At 46.0% G+C, this 17,173-nt stretch overlaps 1 protein-coding gene across 1 annotated transcript in view; it reads left to right on the forward strand.

Annotated features, from left to right (window-relative positions):
* TBX4 (T-box transcription factor 4) overlaps positions 1–17,173 on the forward strand; it is a 286,861-nt gene that overhangs the window by 173,091 nt on the left and 96,597 nt on the right. Inside the window, exon 4 of the mRNA XM_063957170.1 lies at positions 4,488–4,607. Coding sequence (XP_063813240.1) covers positions 4,488–4,607 — 120 coding nt within the window. The remainder of the gene's footprint in view (positions 1–4,487; positions 4,608–17,173) is intronic.

Genomic DNA, 17,173 nt, shown 5'->3' on the forward strand with positions numbered 1-17,173 from the left:
AAAAAGTCTATGGCAGGTGAGGCAGTGCCTCACCTACTTATTTTTTCTGCTCATCTCTTATCAAAACTCACCTAATTTCCAGAAGTTTATAATGCTGCACCTGTGTATAATGCCCAGATGTACCCTTTGACTCATATATTGTGTGTAAATCTGGCTCTGGGCCCAGCTAGTGCCTCCTAAGCCATTTAGCTCACCGCAAATCCCTGATATATATACAGTTGATATGCCGGCGGTCAGGAGATCGACGCCGGAATCCTGACTACTGACAATGCCTACAGCCGGAATCCCAGCTATCAGGAGCTAGCTATTCCCACTTGTGGGTGTCCATTACACCTGAAGAGTGGGAATAGAACCTGTGGCAAGCACAGCGAGCCACCAAGCCCGCAAGGTGATCTGTTGTGCTCGCCCCCCTGCCGCCATTCTATCGGCCGGGGTCGGTATGCTGACCTCCAGGATCCTGACCGCCAGCATATTAGTATCTCTCTCTCTCTCTCTCTCTATATATATATATATATATATATATATATATTAGAGATGTGCGGTGGGCACTTTTCGTGTTTTGGGTTCTGGTTTTGGTTCTGGATCCATGCTCGTGTTTTAGTTTTGATTTTGGATTGAATGACTTTGAAAAAAACATGAAAACAGATAAAATCACAGAATTTGGGGGTAATTTTGATCCTACGGTATTATTAACCTCAATAACATTAATTTCCACTCATTTCCAGTCTATTCTGAACACCTTGCACCTCACAATATTGTTTTTAGGCCAAAATGTTGCACCAAGGTAGCTGTATGACTAAGCTAAGCGACACAAGTGAGCAGCACAAACACCTGGCCCATGTAGGAGTGGCACTGCAGTGGCAGACAGGATGGCAATAAAAAAAACTAGGCCCCAAACAGCACATCATGCAAAGAAGTAAAATAGGTGCAATGAGGTAGCTGTATGACTATGCTAAGCGACACAAGTGTGCAGCACAAACACCTGGCCCATCTAGGAGTGGCACTGCAGTGGCAGACAGGATGGCACTCAAAAAAATAGTCCCCAAACAGCACATCATGCAAAAAAGTAAAAGATGCGCAATGAGGTAGCTGTATGACTAACCTAAGCGACACAAGTGTGCGGCACAAACACCTGACCCATCTAGGGTTGGCACTGCAGTCCCACTGCACTGATGTCAGATATCGGATGTACATCTAACACCAACATAGCTATCAAGGCCTCAATCATCTGCTTTGCAACAGGATGACTGCTGGTATATTTAATTTTCCTCGCAAAGTACTGTTGGACAGTCATTTGCTTAGTTGAAGTGATCTTCCGACTTCCCCTCTGGGATGACGATTGACTCCCAGCAGCAACAACAGCAGCGGCAGCAGCATCAGCATGAAGAAGCGGTTCTTGATCTTTCCCTATTTTATCCTCCAAATTTTTGTTTTCCATTATATTTCTGGAGTTACATAACAAAATGCAGCAAAGGAGAGCGTACCTCTACACCACACAGGGCAAACCCTGTACAAATTATTTGGATTATATATTAATAACCCCTTTATTTGGAGTAAATAATATACAGCACAGGACAGCACCAATGAACTTATATGGCAGCACCACTGGACTGGACTTATACGGCAGTACCACTGGACTGGATTTATACTGCAGTACCACTGGATTTATACGGCAGTACCACTGGACTGGATTTATACGGCAGTACCACTGGATTTATATGGTAGTACCACTGGACATATACGGCAGTATCACTGGACTGGATTTATACGGCAGTACTACTGGACATATACAGTGGTATCACTGGAATTATACTGTAGCACCACTGGACTTATACGTCAGTACCACTGGACATTCACGGCAGTATCACTGGAATTATATGGCAGTACCACTGGACTTATACGCCAGTACCACTGGAATTATACGGCAGTATCACTGGACTTATACGGCAGGATCACTGTAATTATACGGCAGGATCACTGGAATAATATGGCAGGATCACTGGAATTATACGCCAGTACCATTGTAATTATACTTCAGTACCACTGTAATTATACGGCAGGATCACTGGATTTATACAGCAGTACCGCTGGACATATACAGCAGTACCGCTGGACATATACGGCAGTATCAATAAACATCCACTGCAGTACCGCTGGACATATATGGCAGTATCAATGGACATATATGGCAATATCACTGGACATATACGGCAGTACCACTGGACATATACAGCAGTACAGGAACACCACCACAGGACTGATGCAGGACAACACAGTACCACTGCGATGGACTGGACTTATACAGCAGCACTGGACATATAGCCGCAGAGGACACCACCACTGTGACTGGACTGATGCAGCACAACACACCACCACTGAACTGATGCAACACAACACAGCACCAATGGACTGGACTTATACAGCAGCACTGGACATATGGCAGCAGAGAACACCACCACTGTGACTGGACTGATGCAGCACAAGACACCACCACTGGACTGATGCAGCACAACACAGCACCACTGCACTGGACTTATATAACTACACTGGACATATGGCAGCAGAGAACACCACCACTGTGACTGGACTGATGCAGCACAAGACACTACCACTGTACTGATGCAGAACAACACAGCACCACTGGACTGTACTTATGCAGCAGCACTGGACATATGGCAGCAGAGGGCACAACCACTGTGATTGGACTGATGCAGCACAAGACACGGACACTGAGGACGGAGACATGTCCTATCTCTACACTCTCCAATGCCGGAGTGAAAATGGCAGCGACGCACGGCTCCTTATATGGATTCCAAACCCCGCGAGAATCTGACAGTGGGATGATGACGTTTTGCCTCGTTCTGGTTTCCGAGTCAGGCGAGAAAACCTGAGCCTGACTCGGATCCGGGCTCGTGACGTGAAGTCCGGTAGGGTTCGGTTCTCTGAGAACCGAACCCGCTCATCTCTAGTTGAAATGGCCATCTAGTGTATATAATATATAGTGAATATAATTATTACAGATTTATTTTTGATTTATCGTATCTAGGTCATTTTAAATAAATATTCCTGTTATGCTGGAATTATTTGGAATGCCTTTTATATTATCTACTCTTAGCTCTGTCTCACCTCAAAGTCTTAAAGCACTGACCACAAGAAATGTGTTCCTCATAAAATCATTGTTCAGTATATTCAGTATGTTTAGGGCCAAAACAATATTTATTTATATGCATTTTCCTAAAATGCAGACAAAACGAAGAAAAAAATTATTAGATTTCACCATGTGTAGTTCTCTGTACAGGCTTGGCATACCTTACTCCCCTTACAGCAGCAAATTTAACAGCAGGAGAGCCACAGGACGGAGCTGAGACCCAAGATTCAGGAAGCAGGATATCCAGGGGATACAGGAATAAGGAGATTGAGGGAATTAAAGATTCAAGGACAAAACAGAGGTCAGGTCATTCAGGTATTAGAACCTGGGGAGCAAGATATCCAGGAGTAAAGAAAGGATAGAAATGATGTGACCTAAACAGTTGCAGATTTTTTGTATTGTTGGTGCATATAAGCATGCAGAAGCCCGCCAGTGGAAAAGATCCAGCACAGTAATCACCCAGAGCCAAAGGGGTTAAGAGCTAGGAGGGTAGTTTTTTTAATACTAACATGTGATCATTTTGTGGTCAGTCTGCATCAACCCCAAAACACTTCTGTTCTGTATGGGATCTTTGCCAGATGCAGACAGATTCTCCACTGATGGAGCTTCTGATGCAACTTGAAAACAGAATGGCTTCTAGTTTTTTAAGCATTGCATTTTTACATAAAAGCACACCGTAGAGGCTGATTTATCAATGATTTTTATCATACGCAACAAGTTTTAAAACTCGTTGCATATGATAAATGGTGCTTCAGCCAATCAGCTCCCAATTGTTATTTTTTTTTTAAATGTGATACTCAGGAGCTGATTCCTTTTGAATACATATTTTATATTTTTCCTGATGTGCAATAATTTCCCTTTTTTTTTTGTTAGACTTTGTGAGGGGAATTCAATTGATATCGCCAACTGATCTTCCATCTAGAGTGATGGGAGATCACAGGAGCGATATTCAATTGATGCTGTTCATGGCACCAATTGTGCACATTAGTGTCAATTTTAGCCACGTAAGGCAGCTAAACTCAACTAAAATAAAGTGCAGTTTGGGCACCCAAACGGGTCATTGTTTGCACATTTCAGCTCGCCAGCACGAGGGGCTGCGAGCTGAAATGTGTCTCCCTGCAAACGGAGCAACAATTGAATTGCTCTCGCTGAAATGTGTCTTTCTATTTCTTTTACTTTTTTTTCTTATGTTATTATTTGTAAATATTGAAACCAGTCCATCAACATTAGTTTATGTCAACTTTACTACATGGTTGTAAATCATATATGTAACTTTTAACCCTATATCTAAAATCGTTGGGCTGTTTTTCATTTACAATATTATATTTTCTCTTTTTAGGAGAATGTTCCCAAGTTACAAAGTTAAAGTCACAGGGATGAACCCCAAGACTAAGTATATTCTTCTCATCGATATTGTTCCAGCTGATGATCATCGGTACAAATTCTGTGATAACAAATGGTGAGATCCTACTGCGTCCTCAATTACTCTGGCAGTATTGCTATTACTGTAGTACTACTTTGAATATATCCTTCCATTTTAAATAAGTATATTAAATGAATAGTTCAAATAAATACATTGTTTCATATTATTTGATATTAAAATTACATTAGTAATTGAAATTATTAATTATAGGCTTTCAAAATAGAGCTTTCAGATAACATGAATACAGCATAGTAGTTTATTTAATGTTTATTAGCTCTTACTTTTGTGCTTACATAATAGAAACAATATGACCATATTGTGGAATCCTTACCACTGATAACAGAAAGAACTCTGTGCCAACACATTTAAAATATATAACTGAAATTGTATTTTACAAATAAAACAGAAATTGGTTATATTATTATTCACTCCCTTGCTTTAATATTTGGTAGAAGTACAGTTACCTGAAATTAGGGCTTCAACAACTGGACACTGCACTTTTCAGACCTTCTTCTTTGCAGTTCTGCTAGAGTTCCGTCAGATTGGATGGGGACAATTGGTGATCAGCAATTTTCAAATTGTTCCAGAGTCTTGATCTGATTGAGATCTAGGGTTTAAGACTGGATCACTCCAAGATATTCATTTTATTTATGTTTTGTGCTTAATCTATGCCAGTGTTGGAATAGCTGTATGCTTTGAGTCATTATTCTGCTGATATATGTGTCTCTTGCAGACCATACAAGGATTGCCTTCATGTTTGTCTATATTTTGTATCTTCTATTTTATCCTCTGCTTCGTAATTTTTCCAGTCTCTGAAACAGAGAAGCCTCACCATAGCACTATGTTCATGCTTCCACACAGGGATAGTGTTTCTGGGATAATTCTCTCTGTTAGGATTACACTACACATATTGCCTGGCATTCAGGCCAAAAGTTCAATCTTTGATCTTCAGACTATAAAACCTTTCTCCACTTGGTATCCCAAATGCTTTCTTGTAAACAATAGATAAGGTTTAGCACTAGTTTTCTTTTTGCCACAATCCCAAGAGATGCAAAGCTGTGATGTACCAGGGCTATTGGATAGGTACTCCCATACAAGACTGTAGCTCTGTTCTGTTTTTAAGTCAAAATTTGTTTGTTTGTTTTGTGTGTGTGTGTGTGTGTGGGGGGGGGGGGGGGGGGGGTCACTTCAAATCTATCTGATACACTACCAAAATGTCACTGCTGCACACATCATTATATGTGGACTGGTTACACATAAGAGTTGCAGTAGGCCTCTTGTATCAGTGTTAAATCCCGCTGGACGGGATCCCGGCGGTCGAAATACCGACACCGGCATCCCAACCACACAATCCTGACAGGGGTGGCGAGCGGAATGCAGCCCCATGCGGGCACACTAATTTATTCTCCCTCTGTCGGTGTCGTGGACACCCACGGAGGGAGAATATGTTGGGATTGTGCCGGTCGGGATTCCAGCGTCGGTATTTCGACCGGCGGGATTCCGTCCGGCGGGATCTTGACCACATCCCCTCTTGTGGTCCCCTTAACAAACCCTCTGCTTGAAGCAATACTCAAATTTGTAGGAGAACCTGGTCTGGACAAATGTATATTTAATGTAATCTTATTGAGGAAGCTCTTATTTGAAAATGCCCAGGCCGGCTGTGGAGAAATGGTTTGTTTGTTTATTTATGTGTATTGTAGGGACAGGACTGATACTCATGTAGTTAATTTTTTTTGTTTTTATTTTACTATTTGCAGTTAATTAGATTTAATTGATATTTGTATTATTATTGTACATTGGACAGATAGTATCAATGGGATCTGGTCAGGATACTGATGGTCGGGATCCCGGTTGTCGAAATACTGGTGCCAGAAATCCGACACTGATCAGAATGCTAGTGCCGGCATCCCAATTAGGACCACAATGCCGTCACCGGCATCCCAACAGCCGAGATCCCCATCAAGTAACTGGCGGGGGCGGGGGGTGTTATTTTGGCTTAAGCACCAACTCGTAACAATTCCTAAGATTGATTCCACAGTGTGGGAGTGCGCATCGTTAACAATGCACGGGAGTGCGCATCATTAACGATATTGAGTTTATACACTAGGCGATATTGTGAACAATATCGCTCAGAAGAAAGCCCTTTCAGAGCGATATGGGGGGTCATTCCGAGTTGATCGCATTTAGCAACTTTTTGCTGCTCGTGCGATCAACCTGATGCCGCCTATGGGGGAGTGTATTATAGCATAGCAGGGCTGCGAACGCTTGTGCATCCCTGCTATGCTAAAAAAGTTTCAAGTAAAACAAGACCAGCCCTAGACCTACTTACCATTTGCGACGGATCCAGCGATGCATGTCCCAGATGTGACGTCAGACATCTGCCCTCAAAACGCCTGGACACTCCCGCGTTCGCTGGACCACTCCCGGAAAATGGTCAGTTGACGCCCCGACACACCTTCCTCCTGTCAATCTTCTTGCGGTCGCCGCTGCAACCGCTTTCCTCATTCCCGGCGTTGTTGCCCGGTGACGGACGTCGCTGAGCAATGACGAGTTTGCGCAATGTGCACGCCGCGCATGCGCAGTTCCGACCCGATCGCACTGCTGCAAAGAAGTGCAGCGTGCAATCGGGTTGGAATGACCCCCATTGTTCACAATATCGCCTAGTGTGTATGGGCCTTAAGACTGCTAAAAGCTTCATTATTTTCACCATAAGGATTATCTGATGTCATAATTCATAAAATCACATGAGAAATTATGTCAAATCAGTATAATGCCTAATGTTTGAAATGTTCTATGTGACTTAGGGGCCTTTTTATCACCAACCGCATCCAGGATGCCGATGACAGGTGATAAAATCGCCCAAACTCGCACTGCGATAATTGATTACATCGCAGGGATGTATCAATTATCACAATGACCACCAGCTCTGTCCCTGCGATGACACTCCGCAGCATCATCGGGGTATTTTTCGGAAAAAATACCCCGATGTCCTGCTGCGCATGCTCCTCCCCCGCCAACATTGCCGCTACCGCCGCCGCCTGGCTGACCCCCCCGCGACACGACTACCCCCACGCACTCCGGCCCCCCCAGCAGATCAATATATTTACCAGTCCAAGGAGCAGGTCCGCGCTGCTCCTGCTAGGCTGCCGGGAGCCGGATCCTGTGCGCTGGGGTGACCCCTGGTGCTGTAAAGTGAGCTGCCGCTTTGCAGCATCACTTTACTGCACTGGGGTCACATTCATAGACGTGCGCAGCACATTTTTTTAGGGGGTGCACCTTCAGAGGGGTGTGTCTAGCACCGCCTTTTGGGCGTGTCTAGCACCATCTATTGACGGTCAACGCAATATAAAATATCCACCCTTGTACCAATCCTAATAAAGCAGATACATTGTCAGATGTTGTGGTGTGCACCAAACAAACACCCTTGATGGCATTCACTGCAATTACAGTGCTCCTCCTCAGCCTGGTCTGGCTCCCCCTCTCTTTCCCCTGCAAGCTGCAGCAGTTACTTACAAGTCAGTCACCCACTGACACTGACAGTCGCAGACTAGTACTGCTGCTGCTGGAAAAACGAGTGACGTGTCAATGTTGCTGCCGACTGCCTGCCAGTATTGAATTTGTCTTCTTAAGAGGAACGCTGGCTGCATGCTGATCCTCATCAGTGGCTGGCGTTGGCATAGAATAGAAGGAGAGAGGTGGGCATGTGGCGGGTGTGGCGGGTGGGCATGCGAGCAGCATGACGTAATCACATCACGCTGTTTTTGTACATGGAGGTGGAGCCGGGAGTTTGAAAGCCGGTGGCAGTGGCACCCTTGATTAACTCAGGCATCCGGTCAGTAATGCAGTCCTGACAGGGTGCAGCACAGAGGGGACAGTAATCAGCCTGCTTGGCGATCGCTGCATCAGGCATGTGAGATCGGGGTGCCAGACATTAGGGGGTGCCTGTGCGCACCAGGCACCCCCCCTGCGCACACCTACTGTCACATTGCAGCACATGGGGGACCCGGCGCCCGGCAGCACTCAGCGGAGCAGTGGACACCGGCTCCCTGGATAGATAAGTATGGTTTTAGGGTTTTTTTTTTTTCGGTTTTTTTTTGTTTTTCCTTTTTACACTTTGATCAGCTTGTGTGTCCATCGGACACACATAGCTGATCTCTGGAGCCGGGTCCCATTCAGCTTTCTCTGCCAGGGGCAGAGAAAACTGGGCAAATGCCTCCCTATCGCAGTGCTGCCCTGTGATCTCGCCAGCCTGAGCTGGCGAGATTATCACAGGGCACACTGCGATATTTTTTCACATTTTTTTTTTTTTTTTTAATTTGGCCACATCACAGTTCCCATTATTAAGTATGGGGAATGCGATGTGGGTTACTAAAAATAAGTGAATTAAAGGGTTTGGATCAGTTTTTCATGAAAACTGCTCCAAATGCCCTTTAATACATTCAGGTGATACTTTTTCACATTATTTTACTAAAAATAATGTAAATAAATAGACCCCTTAATCATTAAAATTTTATTTATGCAGTTTGCAATGTAATTTTTTCAATGAAGTAATTAGACAATCCTTGTGGCTGGGGGTATTTAAGATTTGAGCACCGCCTGCACCAAAATCTCTAATTTTTTTGTATAGATGATCCTAAATGATTTTGCTTGGAAACTCAATTTTTATTTCATTAGATTGTGAAGCAACTTTAGCCCTCTTTATTATGCAGTTGGAGTTGCTATCGCTGCGGCATACATAAAAGCAGCAGCGATAGCACTAATATGGTAATGCAGCAGGAGGCTGCATTACTGATCAGAGCTGCGTTATAGGATGCAGTATCGGATCATCTCTGAGACTAATGGCCGGCTGAGTGGCCCATGGGATTGCACAAGCCGGCCACCGCATTTGCTACACAGAGGCCAGGAGATCTCCATCCTCTGACGGAAATCCTGGCCTTGTCTCTCCCCTACAATGGCAACAACACGCCTTGGTTTTAAGAAATGGAGGACGTCTCTGCCCTTCCCTGCCACCAAACAGCATCAGGCTGTCAATCACAGACAGTCTGATGCCGTCATGCATCCGCCACCGCAGACCTGCACAGCACATGCGCAGTACGCGTCCCGCACATGTACAAAGTACCAAATATTGGTATTTTGCAGCATTTGTCGCAGATCCTTTGGTATCTGAATGAGGGCCTTTATATTCTGCAGGTTATTTACCAACAGAATAAAGCTATTACTGGATTATAACAGACATGAAAACTTGTGCAACACTCAGGGCTATAATTAGGGGTTAGTAAGCAGTTACGTAGCACAGATATCAGGGGCCTGGGGCATCACCGTAGCTGCCCCATTGCTCATGCTTCTAGCAAGCGGTATGCCTGGAATGGCACCCTGCAGCCAGTATCACTGCAGCCAGTATCAAAGTGTCCTTTGGATGCTCCAGGCATGCACCCTGTAGTTTGTACTGCCACTTGGATCGTTCTCAGTGCTGAACTTCCCAGTGCTGGCAGCCCTGCCCCCTCTTCGCTACATCTTGTCATAGCCTCATGGGCTGGCACAGTTGCACCACTGGTCACAATGGGGCAGATGTACGTATCTTCGATGCGGATGTCATATGATAAATTTGCCCAAACTCACGCTGCGATAAATTATTACATCGCAGGGATGTATCAATTATCGCATGCAGGGACAGAGCTTGCAGTCAAGCTCTGTTCCTGCAATGTTGTATGTACCCGCGCTGGCTGACAAATTAATACAGAAATGGTTTGCTTCGTGTGTAAATTTATAAACAATGTATTAACATTTCATAAATAATAAAAAAGGAATATATTCCAGATACCACTAATTAATAAAATTCATTCGTCTTATCTGGATAGACTCAATTGTGCAGTATGCCACTTTCCTATGTGACCAAAGTCAAATCCTTAGGGCTAGGACAATCTCCCAAGATGTATGCACTGTGTTTTGCAAATAATTACCGGATCCACAGAATGATAGGCATCAGCATTAGGACAAGTCCATTTAAAGCTGCAGGTGTGGGCCAACCGGTTAAGTATGCTTTATCCAGTGATGGGAGAAAAAGTCCAATTTTTGCCAGGAGATGACAGCGGTCCTGTGGGTCTGTTTGGAAAGTGGAGTCCAGATAGATGTAGGAAAGCTCAACGCGTTTCACTGGCACAAGTACAATCCAGCTTCCTCAGGAGGACTCCACTTTCCAAACAGACCCACAGGACCGCTGTCATCTCCTGGCAAAAATTGGACTTTTTCTCCCATCACTGGATAAAGCATACTTAACCGGTTGGCCCACACCTGCAGCTTTAAATGGACTTGTCCTAATGCTGATGCCCATCATTCTGTGGATCCGGTAATTATTTGCAAAACACAGTGCATACATCTTGGGAGATTGTCCTAGCCCTATGGATTTGACTTTGGTCACATAGGAAAGTGGCATACTGCACAATTGAGTCTATCCAGATAAGACGAATTAATTTTATTAATTAGTGGTATCTGGAATATATTCCTTTTTTATTATTTATGAAATGTTAATAAATTGTTTATAAATTTACACACGAAGCAAACCATTTCTGTATTAATTTGTCAGCCAGCGCGGGTACATACAACAATTTTTTACTCTAGTCTATATTGAGGAGTTGACCTTCCTCCTACCTGCTGCTGTTGGCTGCGCACTTACATATCTCTTTCTGTTCCTGCAATGCCTCTTCACAGCATCATCGGGGTATTTTTCGTAAACTACCCCCCCTTCCCCTTCAGCAGGATAATATACTCACCAGTCCAGGGAGCCGGTCCGCGCTGCTTCTGCTGGGTGCCGGATCCTGTGTGCTGCGGTGACCCCCGGTGCTGTAAAGTGTGATGCCGCTTTGCAGCATCACTTTACTGCACCGGGGTCACAGCGCAGCATATGGGGGACCCAGCGCACGGCAGCGCTCACCGGAGCAGCGGACACCGGCTCCCTGGACAGGTGAGTATGAGTTTTTGGGGGGTTTTACTTTCTTTACTTTTTTTTACACTTTGATCAACTTGTGTGTCCAGCGGACACACATAACTGATCACTGGAGCCGGGTCCCTCTCAGCTTTATCTGCCAGGGGCAGAGAAAGCTGGGCAAATGCCTCCCTATCGCAGTGTTGCCCTGTGATCTCACCAGCCTGAGCTGGCGAGATTATCACAGGTCACACTGCGGTATTTTTTCCCTTTTTTTTCAGTAAATCTGGTCAGATCGCATTTCCCATTATAAGTATGGGGAATGCGATGTGGCTTACTAAAAAAAAGTGAATTAAAGGGTTTGGAGAAGTTTTTCATGAAAACTGCTCCAAATTCCTTTTAATACATTTAGAGGATACTCAAATAATGTGAAAAGGGTGTGAAAACACCCTTTTTCACATTATTTTAGTAAAAATAATGTTAATAAATAGACCTCTAAGCCAGAAGAAGGAATAAAAAAGTGATAAAGCAGTGATAACTGCAAGGGAGAAGCAGTTAGTTTCCCGGCTGCCGGGATCCCGGCAGTCAGGATACCGAAGCTGGAATCCCGACAGTCAAGGAAATCTTGGCGTTCGGAATCCCGACCGGGGCCTGAAATCCACACTCGGGGGGTGGTGCACACCACAGCCTGAGGAAGAATAAATTGGTGGCGAGCGAAGTGTGAGGAGTGCAGCGAGCCCGCAAGGGGACATGCTGCAATCGCCATTAGGATCCCGCCTGTTCGGATTCCGGCGTCGGCGACCGTCTGGATCCCATACTGAATCCCTGCAAGGTGATAATGCACCAACCAATCAGCTCCTCTCACTTTTCAAATCCGCATTGATTGGTTGGTGCGTTATCACGTTTCACTTATCACTGCTTTATCCCTTCTCCATTCTTATTACATCTGCCCCACTGAGCTAAACAGTATACCTGGTTTATACTCAAAGGAGAACTCTGGACAATATTTAAAAATTAATTGTTGGGTGGAGAGTAATATGCTAACATCAAGCATGATGTAGTACCATTAGCAAACTGGGTAAACAGCACATCAGTGTAAATAAGCACATGCTAAAGTATGAATGCCTCATATACATAGAGTTGTAGGACAGATTTACTGCAGATGCATGGCAATGATTGGAAGATAACGGGGGGTGGGGGTGTATGTGTTGCTAATAGTGGTTGCGGACGGGGGCGCAAAACTACGACTCCTTTTACTAAAATGCGGGGGGCCGCCCAGCAGAGTGCAAGACTGCCCCGCATGCCGGGTCCTTTCGCCATGCTAAAATGCGAGCACTTCTCTGGTTTTTTAGGGGGTTGCCCCTAAAGGCAGGCCATGTTTTGTGTCGCTGCGGCTAATGTCACGTAGCCTCCGCAGCCCGCCCCTCAAATGGTCAGGACACGCTTCCGTTGTCTGGACTGTACCCCTCCCCAATGCCACGCCGCCGTCCACAACCCCCCCCCCCAGCTGGCACTTAGACTGCGATCGCTTGTAATCGCAATCCAAGTCCTCCGGCTTGCGCACAGCGGTTTGCACGCATGCGCAGAAGTGCGGAAATCACCGAATATTGATTTCAGCTCTTTTGCTAATGAAGCTGAATCAGCCCCTTAGAATGATAATCTGCCATAGGGCTGCTGCAAGTTTCAAGTTTCAAAGAGACGCATTGCCTGAAGATTTTCAAAGTGGGCTTCTTAGTCCTTGCACATTTGGACCCACGGATCTACAACCACGTAAGGGCTTTGTATCGGCATTAGGCTAAAGTAGTAGATGCAACTGTGGCAAAAGAAGCTGCTGTGGCCGACTCAGGCCCCAGGTGTGCATAAGTGAGTATCGTACACGCATTGAAAATCCATTATGATTTTTTCCGCTGCCATAATGGAGCTGATGTATTGAATGCAAGTCAGTATAGTATACAGAGTGTGTCTAAAATGTTTTGGCATTGTGCATGTTCCAAAAATCAAGCATATACACTATGGGGATGCATCTCAGTCTCACCTCCACTTACCACTGCAGGGCTATAACTGGACATTCTCATATAGGCTAAAGCTTAGAAAGGCCATGTTACATACTGCACACTATACAGCAGTGTTTTTCAACCACTGTGCCGTGGCACACTAGTGTGCCCTGAGCAGTCTCCAGGTGTGCCGCCATAGAAGCACAGCCAGGCCCGTCAGTGTTTTGCCGCTACCGAGGCCCTGGAACGATCAATACTGGTGGGTTTAGTGGTTGCAGAGACAGTTCTAATTTTGGACCCGGGCAGTATTGGGCTCTTCTGGCTTTCTCAGATGTGGCTCAGGCGTTACCTATGGAAAAGCTGCGATATGACATCCTAGGACTGCACCATGCATCACCATTATATTTGAATGTGCCTTGGCAATATTAAAATCTTGTTCAGTGTGCCGCGAGTTGTAAAAGTTTGAAAATCTCTGCTATACAGAGTTGCATGGCCGGATAAAGCCATGGGCGACAGGGGCGGTCGTCTCGGGCCCCCACACATCGTAGATCCACTGAGAGCTGCTTCTGAATACATACTGCATACAGAGCAGCAGTATGTATTCAGAAGCAGTGGAGTATCTAGAACAGTGTCGCAGTGCAGGTAGTGAAGGAGGATCTGGCAGCGTGGACCTGGCAGTGGCTAAGACTCAGGAGCGTTAGTTCGGCACTGTCAGTGTAGGATCCCCGCCTTCCACAGCGAGGATCCGGCAGCGAGGACCCGACAGAGGCTGGGACTCAGGAGCAGCAGCACGGCACCATCAGTGAAGGATCCCCGCCTCCCACAGCAAGGATCCGACAGTGAGGACCCTGCAGAGGCTGGGACTCAGAAGCAGCGGCACAGGCAGTGAGGAAAAGCCCCCTCCAGTGATGAAACCCGGCAGCAAGTACCCAGCAGTGGCTGGGAGCGGCGTAGGCAGTAGGGAAGGAGCCCAGCAGAACGACCCGAAACTGAAGACCGACGCTGCACGGGGAGAGCGCCATACCAAAGACCTGGAGAATGCCCCGGTGGTGCCGGAGAGTGACACTGCTGTGGGTGAGAACCCTGGTTAAGTGTGTGTGTCTCTGTTTATCTGTCTATGTGTGTGTGTCTCTGTCTGTCTCTGTGTGTGTCTGTATGTTTTGTAATTGTTTTGGGTGGGGGCCCCCACAATTTTGTTGCCCTGGGGCCCCCACAACCCTCAATCCGGCCCTGCAGAGTTGTGGTATGCCTAATAATGTCACTTCTCAGACAGATTTTTTTTTTGCACGAAAAACTGGACTGATACAAGTGTCCACTGATAATGATGATGACTATGAAACCAAGCATATGGATAGGGGGAGTGTTGGCTGGTGCATGAAGGGCCCACCGGGGGGGATGCAGTGGTAGGGGTTCATGTTTAGGTGTGTGCCAGTCTCCAGAGGGGGTGTGGCCAGACTCCACATTAGTTTGTCAAACCATTAGAGAGTTCATGGTCTGGGACCCTTGATACACATGTGCAGTAAATACTGATAGTGCATGTACAATAATGTACCAGATTAATAACAGCAATGCACCGTAGAAAAAGCCATAGTCCTGTGCATTATAATGCAACATATGATTTATATATAATTCAAGTGCATAGTCTGGAACCTGATCCCTAGAGGAGGAGGTGGGTCCCCAGGCAGTGGGGCCCACTGGGGGTTTCCCCTGTACCCCTGTTGGCCAGTCCAACCCTGGATAGATTCATACAAAATATGCATTTTGAGACTATAGGAATATATTTTTTACAGGTATGTATTTAAAAAAAACTTGCAGTGACATGGGCTCCAATAAGAGTCTGGTATGTCTCTTCATCTCTTCAGCTTTTCACACACTGCTGACAATCCGAGCCTTCCTAATACAAGAGAACATGCTTAGGACGCTTCAGACACCCAGCTCCTCCCTAGTCCCAGCAGCATGCCATTGTAAGTTGGGCACTGAACTGTACCTGATCCCAGTGGCCCAGCCTCCTCGTTGGGACATCATGGAGCCACAAGTTCAGGGATGACGTAGGCACGGTGCATTATTGCACTGCTACGGCTCTGTCTGCAACTGTATACTCCCAACCATACACTAAAGGAGAGTACACACTGTGTGATACACTCCATGAGCGATATTACACAGTGTGTTCCCGAGACCAATTTAACTACTGCGTTTGCGCGGCAACCATTTTGGCTGCAATTTTGCCGCAATTGAACATTGCACCCATTATAGAAACGCCAATGCCTCTCGCTCATTACTGCTTATCTCTTCCAGTGACTGCCTGCCCCTAATAATATCTCAACTACTCTTTTGCTTCCTTTCATCTCGGCTGTAGTGTGTACTGAGAACTGTGTTGCTAATTGTTACCTGTGCTCTGTTTTAGTTTTCCTGTTACTGTCATTGTAAGTTTTGTGTCAGGGATGTGAAGTTAGGGGAGGCAGTGCCTCCCCTGTCATCAATGATGAAAATAATACAAAGAAGATACTTAAGACACATATTCTGTGTCTCATAAGTATCTTCTTAATATTATGGCAATCATTGTACAGTATAAATAACTTTGTAAATTAATGTCTGCGGCACCGAGAGCGGTGCCTCACGCTGGCCATTGTATACGGCCGGAAGCAGGGGGCGGGACCAAGCAGTGGGCTGTTAAAGCCCATAAAAAAATCCACAGGAAGCGGCACCTGTACAAGTGCCTCTCAGGGACGTGCTTTCAGATTCAGCACTGACAGTGACTGTATCCGGCTGTCACTGCCAGTGCTGTACGGGGGAACATCGCAAAGGACGTGCATAGTAGTGGCAGCGTGCGGACGAGCCAGCACCTGGTAGGTGGACGAGTCTCTCTCTCTCCTCTCTCTCTCTCCACTTCCCCCTCCTGTGGATTACTTCAGGAGCGAAGTTTGTAAGTATAATTTCCATTTTTACAGGTACCCCTATTGGATTCTACATGGACAAGTGGACGTGACCGGCGTGGGATGTAGGTAAGTATGTGTGAGTGTGTAAGTGTGTTTTAATAAATTTTTACTTTCAAGGTGTGTGTGTGTTGTGTTTTTATTTGGGTATTTTTTGTTGTTGTAGAACTACAGGTACCAGTGGACCCGTTATTTCCCTGCATGTTGGTACTTGATTTTCTCCAAGTACCAGCAAGCGGGGGAGGCTTGCTGGGCCTTGTAGTTCAACAACATAAAAAATTTTCCTTTTTTTTTTTTTACACACTTATGGCTATCAGCCCGGCACCCACCACCCAGGGGTGCTGGGGACAGCCTAGGGCTTCACCCCTGGCCCTTGGGTGCCTGGAGGGGGGGACCCCTGGATTTAAGGGGTCCCCACTCCTCCAGGGAACCCCAGCCAGAGGTGACTAGTTGAGGGGGTAATGCTACGGCCGCAGGGACCTACATAAATGTGTCCCCCGGCTGTGGCATTATGTCCCTGGCTAGTGGAGCCCGGTGCTGGTTTTAAAAATACGGGGGACCCCTACATCTTTTGTCCCCCATATTTTTGGAACCAGGACCGGACTAAGGGGGTCATTCCGAGTTGATCGTAGCTGTGCTAAATTTAGCACAGCTATGATCATTCACACTGACATGCGGGGGGACGCCCAGCACAGGGCTAGTCCGCCCCACATGTCAGTGCCACCCTCCCCCCCCACAGAAGTGCAAAGGCAT

The sequence above is a fragment of the Pseudophryne corroboree genome, chromosome 2 (assembly GCF_028390025.1).
Source record: "Pseudophryne corroboree isolate aPseCor3 chromosome 2, aPseCor3.hap2, whole genome shotgun sequence".
Lineage (NCBI taxonomy): Eukaryota > Metazoa > Chordata > Amphibia > Anura > Myobatrachidae > Pseudophryne > Pseudophryne corroboree.